This window comes from Engystomops pustulosus, chromosome 5 (genome assembly GCF_040894005.1).
Source record: "Engystomops pustulosus chromosome 5, aEngPut4.maternal, whole genome shotgun sequence".
NCBI classification, from domain to species: domain Eukaryota; kingdom Metazoa; phylum Chordata; class Amphibia; order Anura; family Leptodactylidae; genus Engystomops; species Engystomops pustulosus.
Window position 1 is genome coordinate 189,624,355 of NC_092415.1, and position 14,393 is coordinate 189,638,747.

General features: G+C 42.2%; 1 protein-coding gene across 1 annotated transcript in view; it reads right to left on the minus strand.

Moving 5' to 3' along the window:
* The window catches only part of YME1L1 (YME1 like 1 ATPase), a 29,670-nt gene that overhangs the window by 7,704 nt on the left and 7,573 nt on the right, over positions 1 to 14,393 (minus strand). The window contains exons 2-11 of the mRNA XM_072154098.1: positions 13,633 to 13,764; positions 6,486 to 6,654; positions 5,981 to 6,073; positions 5,777 to 5,886; positions 4,611 to 4,761; positions 4,205 to 4,288; positions 3,006 to 3,088; positions 2,043 to 2,133; positions 882 to 1,034; positions 352 to 484 (exon numbers count right to left, since the gene is read on the minus strand). Of these exons, the coding sequence (XP_072010199.1) occupies positions 352 to 484; positions 882 to 1,034; positions 2,043 to 2,133; positions 3,006 to 3,088; positions 4,205 to 4,288; positions 4,611 to 4,761; positions 5,777 to 5,886; positions 5,981 to 6,073; positions 6,486 to 6,654; positions 13,633 to 13,764 (1,199 nt within the window). The remainder of the gene's footprint in view (positions 1 to 351; positions 485 to 881; positions 1,035 to 2,042; positions 2,134 to 3,005; positions 3,089 to 4,204; positions 4,289 to 4,610; positions 4,762 to 5,776; positions 5,887 to 5,980; positions 6,074 to 6,485; positions 6,655 to 13,632; positions 13,765 to 14,393) is intronic.

A 14,393-nucleotide genomic window follows, 5' to 3' on the forward strand; every position in this document is an offset into this window, starting at 1 on the left:
AAGACAGGATGGCCTGTCATTTTTACATCTTATGACCGGTCAAAGTAAATGGTTATAAATTATAGGTTCTATACTTTAAAGATTGTTGCAGTATTAGTCTAGATGCCACATTGTACATCCACATGTTGTGTTGTAGTCAAGTAGCTGCTGAAGAATACCCCTTTAAAATAGGATGCCAGAAAACTAAATCTATCCATACATTTTAGGCTCAACAGGGCAGCATGAATCTCTGTATGGATGTACACGAAGCATTATATGAAGGAATTTTTTTTCTTTTTCTAACAAATAATCAATGAACACTTATAATGCAGTAAACTGCTATTTTACCTATTCTTATACTCAGACACCTACCCGTCCATTTCTGCAAGGAGCTGGTTGATGGTCTGTCTGGAGTACGGGTGCATAGGGGATTCGATTCTTTTACCACCTACGGAATCCAACTCATCGATGAATATGACACATGGTGCGTTTGCCTTGGCTTCCCCTTTAAAGAAGGAAAGAAAGTGAACGTCAAATCAATAACAGAGCTGTAAATGGCAAATAAGCAAAGAACGTAATTTAGTTTTTTTGCCAGTGTGTAGAGACTACACAGAGATGAGGTTTAATGGAAACATTTCCTCCTGTTCTCTGTGTGTTCATCCACTCATGGTTCCGACTCCTAATAAAAATTAAAATCACCCAGATGAAATCTGCTCCTAAAAGCACCAATTACAATGTAACAATATACTGACAGCTCTTTGGGAGCAGGACCCTCACTCATAATATTCATATGACTGTTATTACTCTGTTAGGTCTTATTTGTTTGTATATGATCTGTACAGCGCTGCGTAATATGAATGCACTATAGAAATAAAAATGGATTATTATAACAATGCACGTACTGAATAGATTTCTAATGCGACTTGCTCCGACGCCGACAAACATCTCATCAAATTCAGAACCAGAAGCGTAATAAAAGGGAACGTCCGCTTCCCCCGCCACAGCTCGGGCCAGGAGAGTCTTCCCAGTTCCAGGTGGACCAACCAGAAGAATGCCTATAAGAGAAGGGGAAACATTTAAACAATAAGGCTAGATTTACACTGCTAAAACACACAGCTTTACAACAGAGGGTTACAATGTATCATACTGCATCCTCTGAGTGGGATACGTCATCCTGTCCCCTTCCCCCGGAAAGCAGAAGGAGTGAACATAACGCCCAGGCCAAAAGCCAAACTTATCTCTCAAGATGTATTAAGTGATGTATTCAGAATTATATAAGAAGTAGGAGAGAGAATGAGCCGGTTATAAAATTCAGGAGACAGATGTCGTATTTAGCATATAGAGGCCTTTCAAATTCATGGGTCGTTTAGAATCTCTGCTTTCGGTCACTTAATTTCATTAAAGGAATTGATTTTTTTATTTTTTTATTTTTACCTCCTGCAATGAGCCTCAGGTTTTTATGTGATCACCACCAAAGATGGATATATAAATGACATCCACTAGACTGTGTCTCACGATGCATATATATCTATCGTGAGACACACCGTCTAGTGCAGTGATGGCGAACCTTTCAGAGACCGAGTGCCCAAATTACAACCAAGACCCACTTATTTATTGCAAAGTGCCAACACAGAAATTGAATTTGTGATTTATACTCTCTGTCACAGCTTTCATTGATACCAGCACCTGAGGGCACCAATACAGTAGTAAATAGAAGAAATTTGGATGATCATTGTAGCTTCCCTTAGGGTCCTGTAAACAGGAAGAATTGTCAGGGCCAGAACAGGAGCTACAATGATAATCCAGATCTGTCCACACCTTCCCACTCCTACAGTGGTCCCAAGTAGCTCTGTCACTTTAAAATAGCTCTGTGCACAGCAAGTCCTGGGCTGTCTGAGACTGCAGAAAGATACCTGAAGTCATCTCTGGTGATGGCCTGAGTGCCCACAGAAAGGGCTCCGAGTGCCACCTCTGGCACCAGTGCCATAGGTTCGCCACCACTGGTCTAGTGGATGTCATTTATAAAACCGAAAATGCTTCCCATTCATAAAACATTTACCTACCTTTGGGAAGTTTTCCTCCCAAGACTGTAAATTTCTGTGGATTTTTCAAGAACTCCACCACTTCTTGAAGCTCTTGTTTCGCTTCTTCAACCTGTGAACCCCCAAGTCAATAAAATGATGTCAGTCTAGAATCAGATTCACGATTTCTGAATACATATGAAAGAATCTAATTCTCCTGAGAATGGCGTAATACTAGCTATACAACTAGCAAAAGGATCCCCCAGAACGTGGGTGAGAAATGCATAAAAGCAAGAATTTCTCATACTGCTTGGCAATGGGCAACAAATTATAATCTTTACTGCCCGGTCACTGGTAATATGGGGGTTTTGTGTAAAGCCAGCTTAGTCACAAATATCAGCAAAAACACATACTTGTTTGAAGACTGGGGGTCCTATAGAAACTTCAAGAACATGGGGTTGTCCCAAGTATTTATGTTACTTCCCACCAGCAGGAAAGGGGACAACTAAATGAGTGCAACTCCTGGATCCCCCCCTATATTCACAACAGGAGCCCAAGCAATACAAGCTTACCACTCCATTCAACTGTATGGGAATGACGGAACTAGCTGAGCACAGCACTTGTGTATCTCCAACCACTCCCTCATGCAGTGAGTAGGGCGGGATACCTGTTTCTTGTAAATGGTAGGGTGCCAGAAGTAGGACCATCACCGATCAGCTATGTATATAGTTAGTATAACTTATATACCTTGGAACAACCCCCAAGTAGCAGAAGCACAGGAACAGCTGTAGGATTCCTCTGAAGGCAAGACCGATCATTACCCTGGGATTATCTCATGGATTAGATATAACCAATGATATAACCATATAATAGTTATTTGACCAGTGGATATAGTCACTGAAAACATCACAGCACAGAGGGGAACCAGATGTCTTGTCCCAACGTTACATTCACAAGGGTCCAGAAATCTAACACAAAGTTCATTGTTTTTTTTTCAGTACTCACCCCCTTTACATGTTCAAAGGTGACATTTTTCATCTGAATTGGATCTACAGCTGCATCGAGGCCAGATGTCGCTCTAAAACGAACTATAAAAAATAATAATAATAAAATTTATAAATTGAGTTTATAAACAAGTTTTCCTTTTAATCTGCAAAGAAATATACAAAAATATTCTATGAAAAACAGAATATCAATGTCACAGGGAATATGACAAATCCACTAATATGACAAATGCTACATTCACATCTCGTTTTATGGATACGTTCAGCATATATGTCAGTAAAACTTCCTGCGTATCCACTGAACATATCCAAAGACATTTACCGACAGACGAGCGCCTGCTTTTTGCCTCCATCTCCACAATATATGTCAGACCCTGGAAGAAGCATAGGATGGAAAGGAGGGCTACAATGCGGTGTGAATGCAGCATACCCCAGTGCCATCCAGCAGGCAGGTTATGTGGTCTTAGCCTATAATCACAAAGCAATGGTTGGTTTGTGAATCACAGACTGAGCCCCGTGCGGAGGAGGGAACTACAAGCATCAGTGATAGTGATATATGGTGCAAGGAGTTCCTGCTTCTCTAATTAACAGCAGCAACGCTGTAATAGTAATTACAGTTCGGCTCTGCAGTTATACGGGGACTCCTTACATCATATAGCACTATAGTGCTCGTATTTCCATCCTCAGACCACGAAATACGGCCAGTGGTCGTATATACCGTATATACTCGTGTATAAGGCGAGTGCTGAAAAACCTCACTTCAGCTTGTACATGAGTCAATAAAAAAAAACAAAAAACACTTATATACTCACCCTCCGGCGGCTCCCGATGTCGGCGCAGCTCCTCTTCTGTCTTCTGTAACAGCCGGCAGGGTGCGGCCATGTTATCTCCCAACCGGTGCATACTATGACGTCAGCAGAGGCCGCGTCTTATACTCGAGTATATACAGTATTATTTAATATTATATTTATTAATATTTAACAAGTGTTAGTATTCTCCTTGAACCAAGAGACTGGACAGGTGACTCTATAAGATCTGACATAGACAAGGGGGATGGGAACTCCTAGTTGTCACAATTCCGCAGAGAAGAATAGTGAAATGGTACAAGACAGAGGTCTAAGATTAGGTGCAACTACAAACAATGTAAACTGAAATTTAGACAAAACAGGTTTAAAACAGAAGCAAAACCCTGCGCCTTACCGGACAGGAACGGAGTCTTAGATAAGCCGTAGATGCCAAGTAACAACACAGCCAATAAGATGTAGCGAGTTCTTTTCAGAGATTCTAAGAAGAGAAAAATATTAACAAATATATTGATTTGAGGATTCTTGCTGTATGTATCTTGGGGATAACAAATAGCTCAGAAAACCTAGACAGCCTATACTCCCCAAAACCAGTCTGGGTCCACTCTGCACCTAACACAGCGAGAATTGGCCAGGAATTTCTATACATTAAAGGAGGCAGGTCACCCTTACAACCACAGGCCGAGCAAACAAGGAGGTGATAGATTATTTGATATTAAGGGCCAGAGTGACCAAGCAGGACCCAGAAGTAGCAAAAAAATAAATAAAAAAAATAATGATAATAATTCTGCCTGTGACTTTACCAGTGGTCCTCTGAGTGAGCGCTTGGGCTTTCAGGAACCCTTCAGCAAATCCTGTCTTAAAAGCGTCTTGGTGTCCTTCAGGAACGTTTTTATTTTTAACAATCTTGTCCAAGTTTTCTACATCTGGAACACGATCTCTCATCAAGAAACCCTAAAAGAAGATCAGATGAAGTTTATAATCTGTCATTTCTAACACAAGAAAGCACAGAGGAGAAGTGTCTGATTGTTATCTACCATCAAAATCCATGGATAGACCAGGGACATTACTCATAGATCCAGGCACTGGGACTGTGGCGATCTTCTTATAGCTGTTATCCATGGCCTTCTGCCTTCAAAAATTAATTACAAATATGCTAATGAGACTGAAGGGCACTAGGGGGTGGTGTTAACAAAGTCCCTCCATCTTGCAAATTCAAGGCTGTTACACTATCACAACCTACCCCTCAGCACTAACCCCCTGCCTGCTGTAATGTTATCGCAGCACATGAAGTTTCATCATACAGTGGAGGGAGAAGTGTTCCTGCACAGTGTAACAGTCTGTGAGGCTGCAGCACAGAGGGGTTCTGGCAATTACCTACCCAGTGCCCTTCTGGCTCATTAGCATAATTTTATAGGTAGATTTTAGAAGGAAGGAGGCCATGGATAGCAAATATAAGAAGATTACCACAGCCTGGGTCTACGAGTAAGTGTCCCCGGTTTATCAGGATCGATTTTGACTGTAGATTTCTTTCAAACCTTTCGTGTCCAAGGGTCATTGGGCCTTGAATGTCCTGGTCATATTTTGCAGTCCTGTTCTACTTTTGATATTAACTACACATTTTTTTTTGTTTATAGCATAAGCAGACAAATTCACTCATTTGCATAATTTTTAAGCCTTAAAAAAAAAAAAACACCTCAAACAGGGCATAAGAAGCTAAAAGAAGATGAGATCCTGCCAGAGGGGGCACACACCAGCATGTAAGTGTTCTTGGTTTACATCCTGGTGGCACCCAACTGTATACTGGTCACCCTTGGCAGTACACCCTCAGAGCCTAGTGGTAAATACAGTCCTCGCTATCTGCAATTAGGATGTATATAGCTATATGCCAGTCGTGTAAGCAATAAAAAAAAAAAAAAAAAACAGCTGTCAAAGTCTATTGTGTTCTCACCATCATTCCATTACATACCTTCATGAATGAAGGGGCGGTATTCTCTGCTGCTGCAATCCGCTCGGAAGTGGACTGAAGTCGCCGTTCTCTTGTTTTCAAAGTCTTGAATCCCCGAGACTGTATGTAACCTAAGAAAGTTTTCAAGGAAGTCAGAATCATGGCAGTAAGTATCACATGACCCCCTAGTAGTGGGTGATCATCTCATCTTACAGGTGGTCTTACCTGGCCAGTGCTGGAGATCTGTGCTGACTTGTTTCAGTGGACTGGGCTGCTGGATGGAGACTGGCCGCAAGGACCTGAACGTACTGGGATATCCTGGAAAGGAGAAGGTGGGGTTAAATCAAATGTACAATTTCATCTTTATGGTGGATAAAGAGATGTAATTTTTTTACCTCTAAAGAGGCGTTCGCTACTTTTTTTCTGATTAATTTCACAAACAAATTTGAACACCGCCATTTTAACGTTGCCCACTCAACTTTTTGAAAGTGGGCGAGGAACAGATTCAAAAGTGACTTCTTAAAAAGTCACAGAATTTGTTAAAGTCAATTTTTTACGTCTTGGATGACATAAAAATGCAGTAACAGAAGTGTGAAGACTCAAAGATTCACTAAACATCATGATTCAAGTGCAAGTCATGGAGACTACAACAAAGTTGACTTTTTAAAAAAAAAAAATCCCTGATGATGAATCTGCCCCTTATTATTTTTGGAGTCCAGGCAGCACTCACCATTTTTGTTTTCAAAGAAAGACTCTGCAGACACATATGACGTGTGCCAGGAGGAGGACGAGGTTTTCTTCTTGTCGGAGAAGAAGCCGGGAAGAATCCTGTTCACAAGTGAATCAAGGTCTGTGGTTCTCAGCTCGGACAAGCCCAGGTCCCTGAGATTTAAAAGGGGCTGAAACACAAAAAAAAACAAGACATTTTTATTTATCAGAATGAGAGATGCCAGTTGATCACTAATATATCTGTGTATATAAAAGAATAACAAAAATATCACAAAAAAATGAGGAGTAAATGACACTCCCTCTATTTTTAAGATAAATCTCCAATAAGATGTTAAGGGGGTATAAAAAGGGACAATTTTACTGGATTTTGCCCCCATTAAACTACCAGCCCCTTCAGTTAGGGGATGAAAGGTTCTTTCTAGAATTCTCTCTTTATTTACCTGTTTACCTATAAAAAATCTCCTTCAAAGTCATGGGAACATTCTTTTGGTGCCATATTAAAGCATAATCTCCAGATTGCATCAAACGTGTGGTTCTGTGATCTACAGAACTAAAAGCAGACAGTTAAGGAAATAGGTAGGAACCAGATCTTTATCTTTAAAGGGAACCTGTCACCAGGGACCTCACTTTCACTAAAGACAGGTTGCAGGAGCCCATCACAGCTGCACTGCAAATATGTCTTTTTGCATTCTCTAAGCATTTGCATTACAATATAATTGTGTGTTATAACTTACCTTGCACCCTGACAGACTCCGCGGTGTAGTCCCAGGGCTTGGGCTTTGGTTTGGATGCATTTCACAAAACAAGATGTGACTTGTCTGTGCTGCAGACTCCTTAGCTCTCAGCCCCCACCCTTGTGCTCCTGTACAGCTCCTCCCTCCCCTACTGATGGTGCAGCAGGTATAAAGGTATCCAGGCACTTCAGAGAACAATCGAGTAGAACAGTGGCATATTAAAATGATAGTATTGCCTTTTAAATTTGCAGAATTCTTGCTGGTGCACACTGGATTTTAGAAAAAGCATCCTCTATTTTTATGAGCTCTGTGAAGGAGCAGGAGGTAGGAGCCAACAGGAGCACAAAGGTGGGGGGCGGAGAGCTGAGGAGTCTGAAGCAGAGACAAGTCACATCTTGTTTTGTGAAATGCATCCAAACCAAAGCCCAACCCCTGGGATTACACAGCAAATTCTGTAAAATTCTAAAAAAAAATTATATTGTAATGCAAATGCTTAGAGAAAGCAAAAATGGGAATTATTCTCACCGTTAATTCGGTTTCCATTAGTCCACCATGACGGCCCACCTGGAGGTTGACCCCTTGACCTCTGTAGGGACAGGAAGCAGAGAGGTTAAATTCCCCCCCCTTGCACTCACATACCAGTGTCTTCCAAATAATAACACCGGCAGTGGATGCAACCCCTTTATTGCATGTTAATTTCACATACACTATATACAGTAATATATCATTATAGCATAACAATATATATATACATATATTTCTAGGGGTGGGAAAAAATACATGGGCCGTCATGGTGGACTAATGGAAACCGAATTAACGGTGAGAATAATTCCCATTTTCCATATCGTCCCCCATGACGGCCCACCTGGAGATTTATCAAATAATTCCTTAGGGAGGGACTACAGTTTGCAAGACTTTTCTACCAAAGGCTAATTCTTTGGTATTCTGGATATTCAGTCTGTAATGTTTGGCAAAGGTCAATTGGTTCGACCAGGTGGCAGCCCTGCATATTTCCTCGATGGAAGCGCCCCTCTTTTCTGCCCATGTGGTAGCCATAGCTCTGGTTGAATGGGCTCTGACTCGCTCAGGAATAGTCAGATTCTGGGATTCATATGCTCCTTTGATGATCAGCTGAATCCATCTGGCTATAGAGGCTTTAGATGCTTTCTTCCCTTTGTTCTTGTTGCCGAACTGAAGGAGAATATTGGAATCTTGGCGCCATGATTCCGTGTTTTTTATATAATGCAGCAAGATTCTTCTGACATCCAAGGAATGCCAAGTAGCTTCTTTTGGAGATTTTGGATCCTGAAAAAACGATGGAAGGAAAATTTCTTGATTTCGATGAAACTCTGAAGAAACTTTAGGAACAAAGGTTTTATCAAGCCTTAAAGTAACTCTATCCTCAGAGATTCTCAAGTATGGCTCTCTAATCGACAATGCCTGAATCTCCCCTAACCTTCTAGCGGATGTTATAGCTATTAGGAAGGTCAATTTTTGGGTCAAGTCCTTTATGTTAGCATCTTCCATAGGCTCGAATGGTGGCCCAGTAAGGTAATTCAGAACTAAAGAAAGGTCCCATGATGGGATTTTCTGTATATAATTTGGTCTCAGTCTGGATGTGGCTTTTACAAACCTGCTGATCCATCTGTTATCGGCCAAGGGATGATCAAAGAAAGCGCTTAGAGCTGAAATCTGGACTTTGAGGGTACTGGTCTTCAACCCTTTGTCAAATCCGGACTGCAGGAAGTCTAGGATCTGAGAAATATTCGGAGATGTTTGGTTAGGTTGACTTGAACCACAAAATGACATAAACTTTTTCCATATTTTATTATAAATAGCAAAGGTGACTGGTTTACGACTTGCTTTCATGGTGGTTATTACCTTGTCTGAAAGACCTCTGGACTTTAGTAATGACCTTTCAGGATCCAGGCCGAGAGACTGAGAGACCGTGGGTTTGGGTGATAGATGGGACCTTGGGACAGGAGATCTTCTCTGACAGGCAGAATTATCGGTTCCGCTAGAGCCATTTCTTTTAGGGCTGGGAACCAGTTCTTTTTCGGCCAGTATGGCACTATTAGGATTACAGTGGCCTTGTCCGCCCGAATCTTTTGTATGACTCTGGAAATCAGTGGAATAGGAGGAAAAGCATACATAAGAGGAGCGTCCCAAACCTGATTGAATGCGTCCATCTGAAGGCCTGACCCGGTGCTGTCCAGCGAGTAGAAATTTCCTACTCTGGAATTGGTCTTGGTAGCAAATAAATCTATCGTCGGATGACCCCAAACCTTGGTTATCTCTTGGAATACATTGTCGTTCAGACACCACTCGTTTTGATCTAGGTGATTCCGGCTTAAGAAATCCGCCACCTTGTTGTTTTCTCCTCTTAGATGGATCGCTTTCAACGAGAGGATATATTTTTCTGCCCAGCAAAAAATCTTTTCCGATAACTCCAGGAGATCTTTGCTCCTTGTGCCCCCTTGGTGCTTCAAGTAAGCCACTGTTGTTATATTGTCTGAGTAGACTTTCACATGATGTCCTTTGAGTTCTGAGGCACTGTTTTTCAAGGTCTCCCATACCGCTCTTAGTTCTCGGTAATTTGAGGACCGATTTTGAATGGAGACAGTCCACCGACCCTGAAGAAGTTTGTCTCCTAGATTTGCACCCCAACCTGACCGACTGGCATCTGTTTGGATTACTTTGATTGGCCATGGATGCCAAGGTATTCCTTTCATTAAATGTGACATGTCTGTCCACCAATTCAGGAACATTTTGACTCTTGGAGGTAGTTGGATACTCTGGTCTAGATGGTGGGAGTTCTTGTCCCAAACCTCTAAAATCCAGCACTGGAATCTTCGAGTATGACTTTGACTCCATTGAACAGATTGTATGCAAGCCGTCATCTGCCCCAACATTCTCATGGCTTCTCTTATTGTGCAACAGTCTTGTTGTTGGAAGTGGTGTATCTTCTGAATGAGTCTGTCCCTTTTTTCGGGAGGAAGAAATGACATCTGTAAGGATGTGTTTAGAAGTGTGCCTAGGAATATTGTGTTTTTGCTGGGTGTCAGTTTTGATTTCTCCCAGTTTATGCACCAGCCTAGTTGTTGCAGGGTAGTAATCGTCAGATTCCTGTGCTGTATAAGTTCCCGTTCTGTCTGACCAATTATCAGTAGGTCGTCCAGGTATGGAATCACCACCACTTTCTTGGATCTCAAAAATGCCACTACTTCTATCATGATTTTTGAAAAGGTCCTTGGGGCGGACGAGATCCCGAACGGGAGAGCTTTGTACTGAAAACAAGCTGTGTTTCCCTTCGGAGTGACTACTGCAAATCTGAGGAATTTCTGAGATGGTGGATAGATCGGCACATGGTAGTATGCGTCTTTTAGGTCGATGGTACATAAGAACGCATTTGGCGGAATTAATGGGGTGGCTGAGCATATAGTTTCCATCTTGAATCTCCTGTAAAGAATATGCTTGTTCAGATTTTTGAGATTGAAGATTAGACGGAATGTTCCATTTGGCTTTGTTATGAGGAATAAAGGAGAATAATGACCTTTCCCTTGTGATTGTTTGGGTACTGGAGATATCACATCCATGGTCTTTAGCTTCAGGACCTCCTGCCATAAGCTGGAGGTTAGTGATTGCGACGGCTGTTTTGTTACTATGAAGTTGTTGGGAGGAAGAGAAGTCAGTTCTAACTTGTACCCGTCTAGTAGAATCCCTAAGACCCATGGGTTTGAGGTTATTTGGGTCCAATGGTGACGGAAATGGAGCAGTCTTCCTCCCACTCTGGCGTCATTGCTTTCTAAAGTTAGATGATGAGTTACTGGAGCTGAGTAGGAATCCTCTTCCACCTTTGGAATAACTCCATCTACCTTGTTTGCCTTTACCTCTGTATGGAAACTTCTTCTCCTTTGGGTCACGAAAGGATTGTTTCCTTTGACCTGTTCTTGTTTCAGGAAACCCTTTTTTACGATCCGCCGCTCTCTCCAGAATGGCGTCTAATTCTGCCCCAAATACATATTCACCCTGGAAGGGAAGACTACATAGTTTGGCTTTTGATCTGCAATCACCACTCCACTGTCTTAACCAAATGGCACGTCTTACTGAATTTGACAAGGCACTTTCTTTTGCGCTGAACCTTACTCCCTCTGCCGAGGCATCCGCAATAAAGGCTGTAGCAGACTTTAACATAGGAATAGTATCCAGCAGCATTTCTCTTGAGGTGCCAGTTTTTATGTGGTTCTCTAATTCAGATAGCCAGAAAAAGAGAGTACGGGAAACAGAAGTCGTAGCTATATTCACCTTTAAATTAAGCATGGCGGCTTCCCATGCTTTTTTCAATAAACTATCAGCTTTTCTATCCATCGGGTCTCTAAGCTGAATGGCGTCTTCAAATGGAAGATCAGTCTTCTTTGTGATTTTAGTCACCTGGACATCTACTTTGGGTGTAGCATTCCAGTTCTTTACTTCCTCTTCATCAAATATCAGACGATTTTTGAAATCTTTAGAGACAGAAATTCTATTTTCAGGCTCTCTCCATTCCTCCAATATCAATTCCTTAAGTGTATTGTTTATTGGAAACACTCTTTTCTTTTTCGCTTTAAGTATGCCAAATAGTTCATCCTGTACAGATTTTGCCTCCTCAATGTCTTCAATTTTTAACGTATCTCTGACCGCTTTAAGCAATGCATCAAGATTTTCTGATGCGAATAGGTATTTCGACTCCATTTTGGTAGCCGCTATAGATTGAGAAACATCCATATCTAAGGAAAAAGATGTACTAGCTTCCTCTGATTCAGCTTCAGACTCAGAATAGGACTCCATCACCCTGGGCCTTTTAGGTGGTACTATCTGGGGAATAATGGAAGCCACAGAAGCCGCCACAGATGTCTGGACTTCTCCCTTAATGAATGATCTCATCTCTTCCATAAAGGAGTATTTCTCTTCTTTGAGTAGACTGTCTAAACATTCTTTGCATACAGGTTTCTTGTAGTTACTTAAGAGCTTATTGAAACACATATTGCATCTGCGTGATTGTGCCTTCTTTTTCTCTAGCTCTTTTGTTTTCTCCTTCTCTTTAGATTCCTACCAAAAAGAAGGAGAACAAAACCAGATTTTGTAGACAGGCTACATGTAATGTGGAATTAAGAAATCCCAAACATACTAGACACCCCGAAACCACTCACAGGAGTTATAGGCGGGGGGTCTGATACAATGATGTCCATTGCTGAGGACTCGGAGCTGCCAATTGTAATCTATGCATAAACATAACAAACGTTAGAATGTGCAATTACATAGCCGCAATATCATATAGATATATATGTGCTCACAATGGCTGACCTTAATAGCGTATATAAACGTGAAGGCTCAGCTAGAAATCCAGGCACCAGCTCTATATTCTAAAAAGACAATGTTTCTCCATTAGTTTTACTGAAAGAAAGCATACTCAATTCTTAAGGTAATGTACCTGTTCCACGTAGCGTGCACGGCTGATGGCGACAGAAGTATAGACCTCAGATCAACGTGAGAGCCCGCTTGATATTTCAAACATACTCACGCCGGCTTCTCGTGTCCGCGATACGTCACTTCCGGTGCGACACACTTTGGCCGGAAGTCGCCATCTTGGAACACCCGGAAGTGTTCCATTTTCCCTGCACGCGCCCGGGTGATGTTGGCTTCGCGGAGCCGTCAACAGAGCCGGTCGAAGGTCCCCTTCCAGGCAGGGGAAGGATGCGCTATGCACCGCTCGCGGCCCGGGACCAGGTAGGATGTAGGGACATGTCCCGCACCTATACTCCCCCCTGACTGTCCCCCTGGAGGAGACGGGGAGAGTTCTCTCCACTCCCTGCCCTGTGTAGGGACAGGAAGACACTGGTATGTGAGTGCAAGGGGGGGGAATTTAACCTCTCTGCTTCCTGTCCCTACAGAGGTCAAGGGGTCAACCTCCAGGTGGGCCGTCATGGGGGACGATATGGAAAAGACAGATGTGCAATGCAGCTGTAATGGGCTTCTGTAACTTGTTTTTAGTGAAAATTAGGTCCCTGATGACAGGTTGCCTTCAAATAGGTAAACAGGTGAGCTTTCAGCTAGAAGAGGGAATTCTAGAAAGGACATTACATACCCTACCAGGGGGCGCTGGGCCGGCTAATTACCCAGATCTGTAGAGGTTCTGCTCTCTGATAGAACATCTGTAGCTAATCACTGGCCTCAGTGTTCTTAAAACTAACCTGCTGAGGCCAGTGATCATCTGCAACAGGTGTATAGGTATCCAGGCACTTCAGAGAACAATCGAGTAGAACAATGGCATATTAAAATGAGAGTATTGTCTTTTTTACTTGAAGAATTCTTTCTTCAGCTTTTGGCAACTTGAAGCTAAATGTTTAAGTAATGATGGGTTAAAGAAAAACCTACCTCAGCGCTATAGGTTTCATGGTCAGTGGTCGCTTCTCGCTGCAGAACCTGAAAGGAGGAGGAGCTGGGGAAATATGCTGCAGTTTTGGGAGAGTGGAAGGCAGTGATGAGGTGGCTTAGTGGTACTGTAACCTAAGGAGGAGAAAGACACGGAGATATTAGAGAGGGTCCAATACAGAATGGTAACATCTATACACTGTGCATGTGCTTAATAGGATTGTCCCATCACATAAAGTTATAGAAGTACATCAGACAGGACACTGGCTCTGACCAGAAGCCTTGAAAAGCGGATCTCCCTTGAAGATCGGGTATGAAAAAAATCCAACATGGCTCATCTGTTTGAAAAATAAACATAAGACTATAGTGATCCTGACACAGTCAATAGGTTGGAAGACTCATGAATGGGGATCTTAAAGGGGTTGTCTGCTTTCAACAAATAATCGATATAGTTTCCCAATATACTTTCTGTATAAATTCCTTGAGGTTTTCTAGATCTCTGCTGTCATTCTTCAGAAAGCTTTATTGCTTACTTCCTGTGGATAAATGCCGGGCCCCTGGTCATGTGATGTCACACAGGTGCACGGCTCATTATATATCCCTGGTCAAGTGATGTCACACAGGTGCACGGGTCGTTATATCACAAATCTGATTACTCCCTGCAATATAATGAGCTGTGTGTCTGTGTGACTTCACATGACCAGGTATATAACAAGCTGTGCACCTGTATGACATCACATGATCAGGCATCGGTGTTTGGCAAA